General features: G+C 32.8%; 4 protein-coding genes across 4 annotated transcripts; 3 read left to right on the top strand and 1 right to left on the bottom strand.

Moving 5' to 3' along the window:
* Positions 1 to 4,288: 4,288 nt before the first annotated feature.
* On the bottom strand, positions 4,289 to 5,667 carry LOC104732928 (uncharacterized). The gene is made up of 4 exons (XM_019233761.2): positions 5,356 to 5,667; positions 5,203 to 5,246; positions 4,945 to 5,092; positions 4,289 to 4,827 (listed from the first exon to the last, which is right to left on the bottom strand). The coding sequence occupies exons 1-3, from the start codon at positions 5,614 to 5,616 to the stop codon at positions 5,008 to 5,010; spliced, it is 390 nt and encodes a 129-aa protein (XP_019089306.1). The 5' UTR covers positions 5,617 to 5,667; the 3' UTR covers positions 4,289 to 4,827; positions 4,945 to 5,007.
* Positions 5,668 to 9,455: 3,788 nt separating this feature from the next.
* On the top strand, positions 9,456 to 10,154 carry LOC104734022 (uncharacterized). The gene is made up of 2 exons (XM_010453532.2): positions 9,456 to 9,838; positions 9,983 to 10,154. The coding sequence occupies exons 1-2, from the start codon at positions 9,456 to 9,458 to the stop codon at positions 10,152 to 10,154; spliced, it is 555 nt and encodes a 184-aa protein (XP_010451834.2).
* A 606-nt stretch (positions 10,155 to 10,760) lies between these two features.
* Positions 10,761 to 11,746, top strand: LOC104732929 (germin-like protein subfamily 1 member 18). Its single transcript, XM_010452533.3, has 2 exons — positions 10,761 to 10,941; positions 11,050 to 11,746. The coding sequence occupies exon 2, from the start codon at positions 11,124 to 11,126 to the stop codon at positions 11,601 to 11,603; it is 480 nt and encodes a 159-aa protein (XP_010450835.2). The 5' UTR covers positions 10,761 to 10,941; positions 11,050 to 11,123; the 3' UTR covers positions 11,604 to 11,746.
* Positions 11,747 to 12,417: 671 nt separating this feature from the next.
* LOC104732930 (germin-like protein subfamily 1 member 13) lies at positions 12,418 to 13,358 on the top strand. The gene is made up of 2 exons (XM_010452534.2): positions 12,418 to 12,581; positions 12,697 to 13,358. The coding sequence occupies exons 1-2, from the start codon at positions 12,458 to 12,460 to the stop codon at positions 13,245 to 13,247; spliced, it is 675 nt and encodes a 224-aa protein (XP_010450836.1). The 5' UTR covers positions 12,418 to 12,457; the 3' UTR covers positions 13,248 to 13,358.
* The last annotated feature ends 1,235 nt before the right edge of the window (positions 13,359 to 14,593 follow it).

Raw genomic sequence — 14,593 nt, forward strand, 5'->3', positions numbered from 1 at the left:
GATCTGAGGCTGGGAAGGTGTTAGAAGCTTTCTAGGAGGGTTGGTTTTGTTGCTATTTGTCAAAATCTTCCTGCAAAGAGGTGAGTGCATGACCATGGCTTATCTAAGCCTGAGATTTCCTTTGTCTTGCTTGTTTGGTGTTGTTTGTGGTGTTTTGTTGCTTGTCTGGGTTGCTATAGGGTTCCTACGGATTCATATGGCTTTGGAATTGAGTATTGGACGGATTGGAGGTGTTAGGAAGCGAGATTCGACTCTCAGCTTCGAGCAAAACGCGATTGCAGAGGTAGTGTCGATCGACACCAAGGTGGTGTCGATCGACACCAGTAAACGAGAATCGGTCGACACTGTGGGGTAGCGTCAGTCGACACCAAGTGCCAGTGTCGGTCGACACTTGGCTGGTGTCGGTCGACACCTCCCTTCCAGCGAGACTATGTGTTGCTTCCTGGTTTGTTTGCTTTGTTTCTTGATTGTTTAAGACATTGGTATCTCAGTTGCTTGTGTGTATAGCCCAGTTGAATCGAGGATTGCATCACTGAATGTTTATAAAATACTCATGCATCTCAATTTGTGTTTGTGGTGCAGGTAAAGGCAAAGTGTGATCGTGGAATCAAGGCAATGAAGAGAAGAATGTTCTAGGGACTCGATTGGTTGTTGTTTAGCTTGCTAGGTTGCTAGAGTTAAGTCATTAGAATGTGGTTTAAGTTGTTGGTTCTATGATTCTTATTGTTTGGAATATTGGTTTATTTGTTCTACTTTATATATTGGCTATTTAATTATTGGATATTTATTGGTTTAATGTTATGGTTTATGTTATCTGCTGTTGTGTGATTGTGGTTAGGTGGTTAGTGGGTATGGGACCACTAAGTGTAGTTATTTATTATTATTATTATTATTATTATTATTATTATTATTATTATTATTATTATTATTATTATTTATTATTTATTATTTATTATTCTTAAAAAAACGAGTCGGGACGTTTCAGAGATAGGGGTGGTGATGGTGGTGATAGGAAGTATGGGTGGTGGTGGCAAAGAAATAAGGGTAAAATGGTATATAATATAGTTTATATTGAATATATTAAGTTTTAGTGATTAGAGTAGTTATGGAGTGAATTATATATTTTTTAAAGTTATTTGTGCTAATTTCCCTACATTAAACGCTATTTTATGGTTAAAAATAGGTTAGGCATCGTAAATTACAAAATTATTGGAGGCATAGTTTTGTGCAAAAAATAGTGTACGTGGTATTGCGATGGAAATAGTTTTTGAGGATAGTATTTAAATAGATGAAAAGTTGGGTTGGAAAGCTAAGAAAACGATAAATACATGGAAAAAACCGCCAATCCTTTGCGAAATTGGCCTGCAAGTCTGACACGTGCTTGTACACCTTTGATTTTGATGTCGTGAGCCCAATAATTGAACCACAATTGATTACAATATTTTAGTCCATTTTGATTTTGATGTCGTGAGCACATTTTTTTTCGTGTCTTAATTATTTCGTCCATGTGTGGAGTGTGAACTAGACAATTAAGAAAGAAAGACAAAGTTGTATTACATCCTTAGTCATACCAAATTATTTTTTTAGGTAGAACGATGAAACGATCCGACCCGTTTGTTTGTTTCTTTTGTAATCATATATATAAAAGTAAGGTTTTATTCTCTCCTTATTGATTCACTTAGCATGCAATGCAATTTTAACAAAAAAAAATATTTATATTAAAACATAAATTTAGAAACAATTAATTTTCACATTTACCTCAAATAATATAAAACTGAAATCATATAAATTCCCCCTATAAATTATGCATTAACTTTATTTCTCCACTAAGTTGTATTAATCAATTGTATTAATGAATTGTATTAAAACAAAACAATAAACTAGAATTGTAACTCTCATTTTTCTAAATATAAATTTTCATCATTTCTCTTCCTATAAATACTCATTATCTTATTCTTTTAGTCTATCACTCTTTCATTCTCTCATCTTCTTCCACTACTCTCAAATCTCTCTTTTTTTTGTATTTTTTTTGTTATTGTTGTTGTATGGGTTATAAAAAATCAAATCAAATATCATTGTAAAAGCTTAGTTTTAGAGTTTGTATGATATGTATATCTTATATATATTTTTCAATCTTTTAAAAGGTTTATCTCCATTTTCTATTTTATATTAACATCTTATAAGTCATTATTTTTATATTTTCTTACAATATTCACCATACAATAAGATCATGAAGTTGAAATGACCCATATCTAATTATCTATTATGTCTATGGTTATCTCACATATTCATTTATCATTTTTAATAATTTATAAAGATCAATATAATATTTAAACATCAATATAATTATCCATTTATAAAGTCTATTTTGTTTTGTAAAGTCTATCAACTCTATTTATAAAGACTATTTTGTTTTGTGATCCAATTGATAAATCTGCAAAAATCAATATAATATATATTTTTTTAATGATTTGAAGTTTTTGAAAACAAAAAGAACATAATTAAACAATTGGTTTTTGTGTGTTTAATCAAAATAAAAAATGATCCAAAAAAGAAATCATATTCAGCTGGAACTTAAATATAAAAATAAATTATAATTTTAAAAATACCATTTAACTAAATTTTCTAAAGATGAAACCATTAGTATGAAATCTAGCACTATAAATATAAAAATAAATTGATGAGTGAAAAACAAAAAAAAAAAAACTAAAAAAAAACCAAAAAAATAGAAGTTATCTTTGGGGTTTTAAAAATTATTGAGATTGAAGAATTCATATAATTTTATAAGAAAACTAATTTAGTTTGTCACTTCAAAAGTAATATTCTTTTATTTTGAAATATTATGTGTAGGTGTTGAGTTTATATCAACAAACAACCAAATCATGTGAATTTTGATTTGGCCACTTGGTATTCCTTTTATTTTAGGTTATAAAAAATTAAAATATTTATTTATAATTAAAGGCATTAACTCCATTTAACTCAAATGTAACTCCTATCTAATAATTGTACATTAATTCATTCCTCCTACTAACTTCTTTATCTTTCAAGAGAAAATATTTTTGTTTAAATTTTAATATTTTTTAATTATTTTGGTTGGCTAAACTTATATTCATATTTTGGTTGGCTAAATTAATATATTTCTCATGTAAAATTATTGCTTATAATATATTTCTCATTTCAAAGTTTAAGCAATATATCATATATATAAAAGTAAGGTTTTGGTCTCTCCTTATTGGTTGGTTTTCATTTAATGTTTTCTAATTTTTATTTTATTTTTTATTTGCTTTCTAATTTCTTTAAACAATATTTAAGACCCAATAAAAACAAAACATTTAACTCACACATTAAAATAAAATTATAACTGAAAATAAAATAAATTATGCATTAATCATATTCTACCACTCAACTTTATTCAAATACAATAAATTACTATTGTAACTTCATAATTCTAAATGTAACTTCCATCATTTCTTATCATATAAATAAGCATTCTCTCAATCTCTCATTCTCTCATATTGGCATTCTTTTCATATTTCATTTTCACTTTCTCTCATTCTCTTCTACAATACATCAAATCATTTTTCGTTTTTTTTTTTGATTTCTTATTTTTGTTGTATGGGTTGTAAAAAACAAATGAAATATCTTTGTAAATTTTTAATGCTAAATTTTAATTTTAGAGACTACATGATATATATTTTATATTGTTCTTATTTTAAAAGATTCATCTCCATTATTTAATTTGGATTATTATTTTATAAGTAATCATTCTCTCCTCCTCTCCCACCAATATCAAATGTTGTTAGGGCATGTTTATAGGGAGATCAGGTGAGGGTGATCTTAGGGGAGAAATATTGTAAAAATATTGTAAGATCAGGTCTTAAGATCTTTTGTTAAGATGTTAGTTATTGGGAGAACAGATATAAGATCTTAAGATTTAATAATATAATATTCTATTAGAAATATAAAAATGTTTAATAAATATAATGTTTAAAACTATTTAATAATATAATGTTTATTAATATTCTTAAACATATTATAATTATAAAAATTTATAAAATAACATTTTAATGGCAAACTTATAAAACTTTTACTAAAATTAAAAAAAAAAACAAACATATTACTTAATTAATTAAACAAGACAAAATTTTGGAATAATCAACGAAGTGGAAAAAATAGTGAGACAAAATTTAGCAGAAAATAGTACTCCTACTAATTATGTAACTTAGTAGTAAATTTTGATAGGCAGAGCAATATAAAAGGTGCAAGCAAGGTGATTAATTCTGATTAGTTTACTCGTCTCAAAATTAGTAGCATATTCATTGAACCAAAACCAGTAAGTTGTGTGATTGTTTAGACTTAAAACCGAACCCAACAATACAAAAAAGGCTCATACAAACAGTTACATGGTTTTGTTCAGAGAGATTTTAATGAGATTCTTCATCTTCTTTGGAAGTTTCAAGCTCTGTTTCAATTCCTCAGTCTTGTGTTTCCTCGTCGTTCATGTATTTCTCTTGCACAGCCGCAACTGTGAAGACTATATCGTTAAAGAAACAACTCTTTTGTTGCAGACGTAAAACTAAACTCACAGTCACAGCCACTGATAAGAGAAGCAATGGTTAAGAAATCAAAATTCTTATTAAAAAAAAGGATATCTGTTATAATCCCAATCAGTTTGACCAACTGCAATTTTGCTGTATTCAACCACACTTGCATCAATCCCGGAAAATATGTATCCATTGCTCTTGTCAATGAGCTTTACCAGATCCCCAACACTTTCTTTATCCTGAAGCTCTTGTCAATGTATCCATTGCGACCATCTCTCCATAGCTGCAGAATGTATAAGAGATACGACACAGAATCAGTAACTGTTTTCAAGAGGGTGTTTCAGAGTATAGACCCAAGTTATAAGTTTCATTGAAGATACAGGAACGGATAAAACAATACCTGTATTGTTGGCATTTTCTGCATCCCCCCCACCATTGTGTCCAAACATAGAATAAGTAGTTTTCACATCAACAATCCAAGGTCCTTCGTTCCTCTGAACTCATACCTATCTTTACGATTTGAAGTCCTTCCCTCGGAGGTTGTGTCCCTAGAAAGATCCCATTCACAAAAATCAGATACTCTCTCGTAAAGAAGAACTGCATGAAGGACTGGTGTTTCAAGAGAGGATCATAGAAAGTGTTTCATTCGTGTATGTACCTGATCAATGAAACAGTACTTGTTTGAAATTTGTATCCAGTAGCCTATACCATCAGTCAAAAGACCATTGAACAAAACTTAGCACAATCGTTTCAATCGTCCACCAACATCTTAAGAATCACATAATCTCAAGCAGCAAAAGATTAAAGGAACCTTCAATAGCTCAAAACATAAACTTTGAAATTGGGTTTTCAATCTATTGATAAATGCAAAGCTCTCAGCGATTGCCTGAGAATCCTTCTCCACCGTAGCAAGGGTTCTCAAAATCTCCCCTTGTTTCAACGAAGACGACTCCGATCCACCGCCTTGATCTTGGTCCGGACCAGTTTCCGCCGCTGAATCATCCTCAACCGGATTAACCACATCAATCTCAGCTCCGGCGTCCATTTTCCGGTGAGTTCTCGATGCGTCCATTTTCGCCGTTTCGCCTTTTCGGAGAGAACAAGAAAAAAATCTCAGAGTTCTGATCTTATTTAAGATCAGCTTTATTTGAGGACGAAGAAAGAAAATGAGACGAAGGGAAAATAATTTCCAACCAATTACAGTGTGACACGTGGCCTTAGATCACACCGAAGAACTGATCTTATTTAAGATCAGAAGGCCTGATCTTATTTACACTGTTCATTTTTTTTCAATATAAAAAAGCCCAAGATCAGCCTTCTGTTTTACCGATAAATATGGCCTTATATCTCATATGTGTTGTAAGAGTTTGATTCTATATTTTAATTTAGAAAGTATTATATATATTACATTGTTCTATTTTTTATAGATTCATCTCCATTATCTAATTTGGATTACCATCTTATAGTAATCATTCTCTCCTCCTCTCCCACCAATATCAAATGTTGTTATATCTCATATGTGTTGTAACTTATAAAAGTTTGATTCTATATTTTAATTTAGAAAGTATTATATATATTTAACATTGTTTTCAAATTTTATTTTATTTATATAAAAATAAAATATTTCTTGCCTTTCTTATCTATTCATATTTATTTCTTAAATTTGCATTGTTAAATTTAAACTCACATATGTTGGTTTTAACAAAAAAAAAAAAATCAACTTTATTTGAGAATTAGATGTTCCTATTCATTTTTAAACAATCAATGTGTAACATAATATATATAAGCATTTTGTCTTGCAATCATAAGTTCCATTTCTATTGCTTAACTCAATGGTTGAACTATAATATATGTTGTCCTATTTGTAGGAACAATAACATACTTATTTAATATATTTAAAAGAGCAGATGATTAATCGAAATAAACATTTCTCCAAATTTTATAATTCAATCAATGTGAGTGTACTTATTACTTTGAAAAACCTTTACATTGAAGTTCATAAAATCATATAAGAAAACTAAAACACTATGTCACTTCAAATTTGGAAGGAAACACTTGGTATTCCTTTTAAAAAAAAGTAATGACATATATGAAAATTTAATAATATTAAACTCACTTTAAAGGCATAAAAGGTTATTTAACTCAAAAATAAATTTTATCCAATAATTCCATACATTCCTCCCACAAATAAATAAATATATATATATATATATATGTTCAATATTATATTTAAATATTACAAAATTTTTTAGTTAGCTAAACTTATTGTCACATATATACAATATATATACATAAGAATCTATATTACTTATTAACACCATAATTCGACCCATTATTTGCTTAACTCAAAATTGGTTTCAAAGCCAACTAAAGAAAAACAGAAACGATCTTATTGATATTAGACCAAAACATGGACATACAAACATAATCACTTACACGAAAGATAATTACTTTTAAAAAATAACTTATTATTGCAACATCAACGTATGAAGGGTTTAATTAAGCAGTTAATTAGAAATCTAAAATACAATAAACGTATTGGAAACAATATCAGTCAATGATAAGATTGGATCCTCAAAAGCAAGAAACAACATCCTCATAATTCACAAAAAATAAATGCCACAATTGTACACATCAAAACGAAATTGTATAAACATATAGTGTATTAATACAAGTAACTGCAAAGCCCATATATACCTAATTAAAATGAAATAATACAAAAGAGAAAACGAAAAAGACCAAAAAAAACAAGAAAGTGCCGACTACACCACAACCCACGCGTTGCGTGGGGAAGCACCAAGTATATTAATAAATTGGTAGTCCACCACCTCCTCAACAACTCGTTCTTTATATCCTCCCCGCAACTCGTTCTTTCTCTCCTCCCCACATCTAGTTCTCTTTTCTGATAACAACACAGCCACAACACAACAACGCTGGCTATGGAACTCAGATTGCTTCTCCTATTTTCTTTTCTCGGATCTGTCTTGAATTGGCCCACCTCCAAAGAAACTGGCCACAACCATAACATGACTAATTAGATCCACCATTGGTTTTCACCACCCCCAACGTCTTGTTCCTCCTCATCTCTTTTAGTATTATTTTTTTTCCTTATTTTACATTATAGATTTTCTGTTTTTTTTTTTAATTTGTTTTTTTCTGATTTTAATTAAAAAGTATTAAAATTAGAAATTTAAGGGCTTTTAGTTTTTTTACATAAAATTTGTGTCATTCTAGTAAAAGAGTAGAAAGGAATGTTAATCTAGCAATTAATTACCAAATTTGTGTCAAACTAGTCTATTTTCACTATAATATATTATATCTATACACAATTATTTTCATATGCAAATATACCTCTTCATACGTTAAAAGGTTGTAACATTAAAGAGTTCCTAATTATAATAAAGTTAATTCTTTAAGAGAAAAAAGAGTTATCAGACTACAATTGAGTTATTTTTGAAAATACCTTTTTTATATGTCATTTTTGAAAAATACATTTTCATGTTGTCCATTTTCAAAAATATTTCTTTTTAATATAAAAAATGACTAAATTCTAAATCCCAAATACTAAACATTATCCTCTTAAAACTATACTTAAAACAATACTCTATATATACAATAAAGAACCCAAACTTTTAAAAAAATTATAAAAATTAATTTAATATATTGTAATTGTCTAAAATAGGATAAAAATAAAAACATTCAAAAAATGTAGTTTTTAATAGAAGTATCTCAAAATGAACATTTATAAAAAATTCTCATTAAAATAGCAGTAACACTTTATGATGCATTTCCGTGGCGTTACCGTGGCTTATGTGGTTTATTTGGAAAGCACGGAATGCACGTGTTTTTGAAAATATTGTGGAGCGGCCGGAGGATATTGTTAGCTTAGCAGAGGGTGAAGCTGCAGCGTGGCAGAAGGCTCAGGTCGAGGACGACCCGGTGTCATATCCCACCATTCCAGCAGTTTTGGAGACCCCGGCTAGGGTGGCCACAACCTCCCTTCCTTCGGTTTTTTCGGGATACCGATGCTTCATAGATGGATCTTGGAAAGCAGGGGATTTGTATGCAGGTGCTGGATGGTGTTGTACCTCCGCCCAGACAGGTTTGCCGTTTTTGGGTGCCAAGAATTTCCGACGAAGTCTATCTCCATTACATTCTGAAGTTGAAGCGTTCCTTTGGGCGATGCGCTGCATGATTGGGCATGACTTCAGAGAGGTGGCTTTTTATACCGACTGCTCAGACTTGGTGAAGATGGTGTCTTCCCCTTCCGACTGGCCAGCGTTCTCGGCGTACCTTGACGACATCAAGACTGATAGGGAGGAATTCTCTTCTTTCTCTTTATCTCTAATTTCTAGAAATGCTAATGTAAGGGCGGATTCTTTGGCACGCCAAGCGCGTACATCTCCGCACCAAGTTTTATTTGTAAACGATTTCCCAACCAATTGGCTCGTTTGAGCTGATCTTTTGTTGTCAAAAAAAAAAAAAAAAAAAAAAAAAAAAAAAACTTTATGATGCATTATTATAATTAATAACAGCTCCGAGTTAGCCTCCCAGCCTTTAATTTGTCCAAGTTTCTAACAAACAGTTTTCTGGTTATAACTTATAACTGAAGTCCAAATTGTTTTCTTAGTAATTAACTTTGTAATGGAGATTAGTTAGTCAGTTTAATTACGTTTTGTTATTCAACGAAAAATTAGACATTATTAATGAGGACACAGCTTTGCTTTAATTTTCCACACGTAACTTTTTACAAAGAATTAAAGAATTTGTTCTTTTCAGCATTTAGGTTCTTGAAGAACTCTCAGCTTCAACTTGATCAAAGGTGATGAGAGTTCTTTCTTTGGTTACAAAATCTAAACACATACATTGATATCTAATATTTTTATTTTTATTTTGTAGACAGATACAAAAATGGACCGGGAAACAAAATCAGGATATGAACCGGACCGGATTCCACCTTCGGTTTTCGCACCTACGATAACTCCTAAACAAGATTGGAGTGTACAATCGAATGAATCTTTGTTCAGTATTCACATGGGAGACCAAAGTTTCTCCACAATGTATAAATCTGGAGAACTCACCAATTTCGAATATTCTGCTTCCTATATCAACAACAACAACTACAACAACAACAACATCGATCACAAAATCACTTCCACAGACGCTCGACCAAGAGAAATCATACCAAAAACCGCTCCTAAACAAGATGAACCTCAACAAATTCCGGTTTCTCCGGCCAAATCTTATCGGTCCGACACCAGTAATAACAGCGCAGCTTCATTCGCATTTCCCACGTAAGTTGTTGTTCAATCCTCCATACCGGTTTACTTAGTCAGAACCAAGATTTGTTGGACCGGAAACTCGGTTTTGAATGAGTTATGCTTATAATGAGCTCTGTTGGTTTTAGTTTTCTAAACCTGTTCTCTCTCTTTCTGTAGATTACCAGAGTACCAACAAGACAGAAAGAAATCACTAAACGTGAAGAGTGAAAGTGGGAAAACAGATATATCAAGACCCGACTCGAAGTCTGGTTTGTACCCGGATGGTTCTAAACCTGGTAATGGTGGTGGTTGGCTTTCTTGTTTTTTCTGTTTCCCTGTGAAAAATTGAGATGATCATATTTCTTTTGTTAAGTCAATTATTTAGGTCTTACCTGTCCAAAAGACGCGTGACATTAGGACAAGGTACTGATTGTATCCTATGTAACAATTTGTTACTAACAAAGTTCAGATACTATATACGTTATCTTAATATGCGAATGGAAGGAAAAAAAGAAAATGGTATTCTGTAAATATTCTCTATAAATTCTCTAGCTTATATATTTTTCATAAATTTAGTCGTACCCAAAAACAGTAAAATATTTATAAATTAACATTTGGTTGTGAAACCTAAATTCTCCCTATGACACTTTTGGTCGTGCGTTACATAATAATACAAATCCGATTTTATCGAAAAGGTCAATTAAGTAATCGTGGGACTCTCTCCTAACGTTATGGCTTTTATGTTCTTTGACATCTACTCATCAACATTTGGCCAATCTTCCTAATGGAATTCCAACTACTAGTCTTTATTCCTCTAAAATGCTCTCTTCTAACTTAAAGTCCACCAAACTCTGTGTAATGCCATTAAACATTTAATTTTAGTGCATCCATGTCAGATATGACTTATGCTCCTTGTCCTATAAATTTTAAATCACTGACCATTCACCATCAACACATGCATAACAAAATTTAGAGAGAGAGTATTCACTTAAACCTTCTGTTTGAAAAAGAAAAAAATGAGGGTTTCTCAATCTCTCATCCCTGTTGCCATAATTGCTTTAGTCATCTCCTTTGCCAATGCTTATGATCCAGTCCACTACAAGACTTCTGTGTGGCCACTGATGACTTAAATGGCGGTACAAAAAGAAACCTCTGTTTATATATTTCTGTAATTTCGTTCTTATGATTAACTTTGACGACGTTGTAATGATATAAAATCTTTGAAACTATATTTCTACATGCAGTTTTTGTGAATGGTCGATTCTGTAAAGATCCAACGCTATCCGATGCAAAAGATTTTTTCTTCTCAGGCCTCAACATGCCCGGGAACACCAATAATCAAGTTGGCTCAAATGTGACGACAGTTAATGTTGATCAGATCCCAGGGCTAAACACCATGGGAATATCATTGGTCCGCATAGACTACGCGCCATACGGCCAAAATCCCCCACACACGCACCCTCGTGGCTCAGAAATACTTGTCCTTGTCCAAGGAACATTATACGTTGGTTTTATCGCTTCCAATCAAAACGAAAACAGGTTATTCGCCAGAGTATTGCACCCAGGTGATGTTTTTGTGTTTCCCATAGGAATGATCCATTTTCAGGTGAATATTGACAAAGTTCCAGCAGTTGCTTTTGCTGGATTGAGTAGTCAGAATGCTGGTGTCATCACAATTGCAAACGCTGTGTTCGGGTCAAACCCTCAGATTTATCCAGAGCTTCTCGCCAAGGCTTTCCAGGTTGATGCAAGTATCGTTGAAGAAATTGAAGCCAAGTTTGGGTCCACAGTACCTTAATATAAATTGTTATATAGAGTGTTTATCATTGTAACACTCACTTACAAATGCAATACTAAGAAATAATCATGTCTTATAAAGTAAAAAATGATGTTCACCTAATTTCTATTTAATAATATGGCCATTTGTTTTTCGCATATAAATCTAATCTTACGTTTTAGTATTGTCGGCATATTAAATTTCTGTGCATACCAAATTAACCTTGAGAAGAATTAAGAAAAAAAGAAACATGAGCGAATAATGCGAACTTGATGTTCAAAGTATCTTGTTGAAAGAAGATACAAACAAATTGAAGCACGGTTTCTTGTTTTCTTGATGTTGCCGATTAGTTCAAAATAGAGATATTTATTCACCAACTAGTTATTGCTTTCCACGTAAATTTGATATTTTAGTAGTAACTTTACTTTTCTTATATTGATTCAGTCTTACATTTTCGTAAGAGAAAATAATCCTAATTAATTAAGTAGGAAAATATATATTTTAAATAGCTAAAACCATCAACTTATTATATAAACATATTTTCCTATCCCACTAACCTATATTGTTATTACCGTTTAAGTATTTGTTCGTCACATTCCACTTATTCAGTTCATTACCTACTGCTTATTCTACTTATATAATTCCAAACATAATTTTTTTTTCCTATAACACGCGGTGGTGTGTCATGCAAATAATCCAATTTAATTAACGATAGACTTGTTAAACATTCTAACTGCCACTTTGAAACATCCTAGTCCTAGATACAAATGACTTTGGACCACGTCAAACATAACATACGTTCTTGCCCTATAAATAGTAAGCACTCATGCTTCATATAGCAAATCATAAAAACGCAATATTAGTATAAAAAAAAAATGAAGGTCTCTCAGTTTATTATCTCTTTTATTACGTTGGCATTGGTCATTCCCTTTTCCAATGCTTATGATCCAAGTCCACTCCAAGACTTCTGTGTGGCCGTTGGTAACCTCAACAATGGTGGTATGAATAATATAAAAAGACGACGTTTCTTTAATTCTCTACTTACTGTTATCCTTTATTATGATTAAAATCGAAGTAATAATATATGCTTTCGAATCAATATTTCTGCTTGCAGTTTTTGTGAATGGTAAGTTTTGTAAGGACACGAAGCAAGCAAAGGCAGACGATTTCTTCTTCTCAGGCCTCAACCATGCAGGAAACACTGATAATGATGTCAAATCCAACGTTACAACGGTCAACGTCGATCAAATTCCAGGGCTAAACACTATGGGAATATCCTTGGTCCGCATAGACTATGCGCCTTATGGCCAAAACCCGCCTCACACGCACCCTCGTGCCACTGAGATCCTTGTCCTTATCGAGGGAACTCTATATGTCGGGTTTGTCTCTTCCAATCAAGATAATAATCGTCTATTCGCCAAAATTTTGCACCCTGGAGACGTGTTTGTGTTCCCCATAGGCATGGTTCATTTTCAAGTGAATATTGGGAAGACCCCTGCTGTTGCCTTTGCGGGACTGAGTAGCCAGAACGCTGGTGTCATCACAATTGCAAACACAGTGTTTGGATCGAAGCCTCCCATTTATCCAGAAGTTCTGGCTCAGGCGTTTCAGTTAGATGTCAATGTCGTCAAAGACCTTGAGGCCAAGTTTCCATCCAAGAATTGAGTCTATATATTTTAAGAGTCTTTGTCACTGTAACAGTTAAATAACAATGTAATACGTATCATAAAAATGTTATGCTTAACAAAATAAAATAAAACGATTTGGTTCACCTAATTTTATATTTAAATTGTCCTTTTCTTATATTGATTTTGTCTAACATTTTCCTATTGTCAGCAATGCATAATCAAGAGGTGGATACTTGATAAAATCTTAAGAGTTGTTAGAAGGATACAAATACTCAAGGAAAATGACACTTCAATTCAAAAAGCATATTCCAAAACAAAGTATGCCTTCCATCTAATAGTTTATGTGTACGTGTATGAATGTGCCAAATAGAGTATTTTATGGAGTGAAAATAATTTTTTGAAGTATGAGATGAATTTATTAGAAAAGGAATGGGGCAAGAACATAAACGATTACAAAAATGATTAAGACATTGCTATGACGCCGAACGGGCCCTTGAATAAATAGCTTTGCAATTAACCGAAATGGCGATTTCGGAGATGGTGGCATTTGACACGGCTATGATGGATCTCGGAGACAAGAACACTCTGGTAGGGGATCCGCTGGATCATGAGAGCTTATGAGTGAGTAAGATGAAGGGTAGTCTGGGGAGTGGGAGTTTGTCGCTGGAGGCTGTTCTAGATTGAAATTTTGTGGATTCACAAGTAAGCCTAGATTTTCCGAGTGGGGAGGATGGTGAACCAGTGGGTTCGTTTGTCTAATCTCCCACTGAATTTTTATCACCAGCGAATTCTCATGGATATTGCTAGAGGTCTGGCGACAGCTATTCGCGTTGATCTGACTACGCTCAATTTTGATAGAGCTCGTTTTGCTCGGGTTTGCATTGAAGTAGATTTGTGAAGGCCATTGAAGGGTACGGTTCAGGTGAATGGCAAACGGTATTTCGTTTCATATGAGGGTCTGACAAACATTTGTTCCTGTTGTGGCATTTATGGGCACTTGGTGCACGTCTGTCCTCGCCGTGTGATTGTGAAAGAGACTGTTACTCTGTCTCCACGAGAGGAAGGCATTGCGACTGGGACGGTGGGTACGCCAGATGATGGTTTCACTGAGGTTCATAAAGGTGGTCCAAAAGCAGGTTTGCCACAGTAGGTGGCTGCTTTTGCGGCTGGGGGTTCGACGGGGCGATTTGGGTGCAATCTCTGGGAGATCTTACCAAAAGATATTGCGAATATTACTGTTTACAATAAATTTGGGGGTTTGGATTGAACTACGATTCTTGCAGATTCTGCGCAAGAGAATATTCAAACTGAGTCGAATAAGGAAAACATGAGGGTGGTTCCGATCTTGCAGTTTGGGAAGCATGATACGCAAGATCAGAGAAG

The sequence above is a fragment of the Camelina sativa genome, chromosome 12, assembly GCF_030686135.1.
Source record: "Camelina sativa cultivar CO46 ecotype springtype chromosome 12, ASM3068613v1".
Lineage (NCBI taxonomy): Eukaryota > Viridiplantae > Streptophyta > Magnoliopsida > Brassicales > Brassicaceae > Camelina > Camelina sativa.

Bases quoted from the DNA above. Each gene is read 5' to 3' on its own strand.
- LOC104732928 (XM_019233761.2), bottom strand. From the start codon at position 5,616: ATGGACGCATCGAGAACTCACCGGAAAATGGACGCCGGAGCTGAGATT. The intron at 5,247-5,355 runs GTTCCTTTAATC...CTGATGGTATAG, and splicing joins TATGTTTTGAGCTATTGAAG to GCTACTGGATACAAATTTCA. The intron at 5,093-5,202 runs GTACATACACGA...GGATCTTTCTAG, and splicing joins AGTACTGTTTCATTGATCAG to GGACACAACCTCCGAGGGAA.
- LOC104734022 (XM_010453532.2), top strand. From the start codon at position 9,456: ATGGACCGGGAAACAAAATCAGGATATGAACCGGACCGGATTCCACCT. The intron at 9,839-9,982 runs GTAAGTTGTTGT...CTCTTTCTGTAG, and splicing joins GCTTCATTCGCATTTCCCAC to ATTACCAGAGTACCAACAAG.
- LOC104732929 (XM_010452533.3), top strand. From the start codon at position 11,124: ATGCCCGGGAACACCAATAATCAAGTTGGCTCAAATGTGACGACAGTT.
- LOC104732930 (XM_010452534.2), top strand. From the start codon at position 12,458: ATGAAGGTCTCTCAGTTTATTATCTCTTTTATTACGTTGGCATTGGTC. The intron at 12,582-12,696 runs GTATGAATAATA...TTCTGCTTGCAG, and splicing joins TGGTAACCTCAACAATGGTG to TTTTTGTGAATGGTAAGTTT.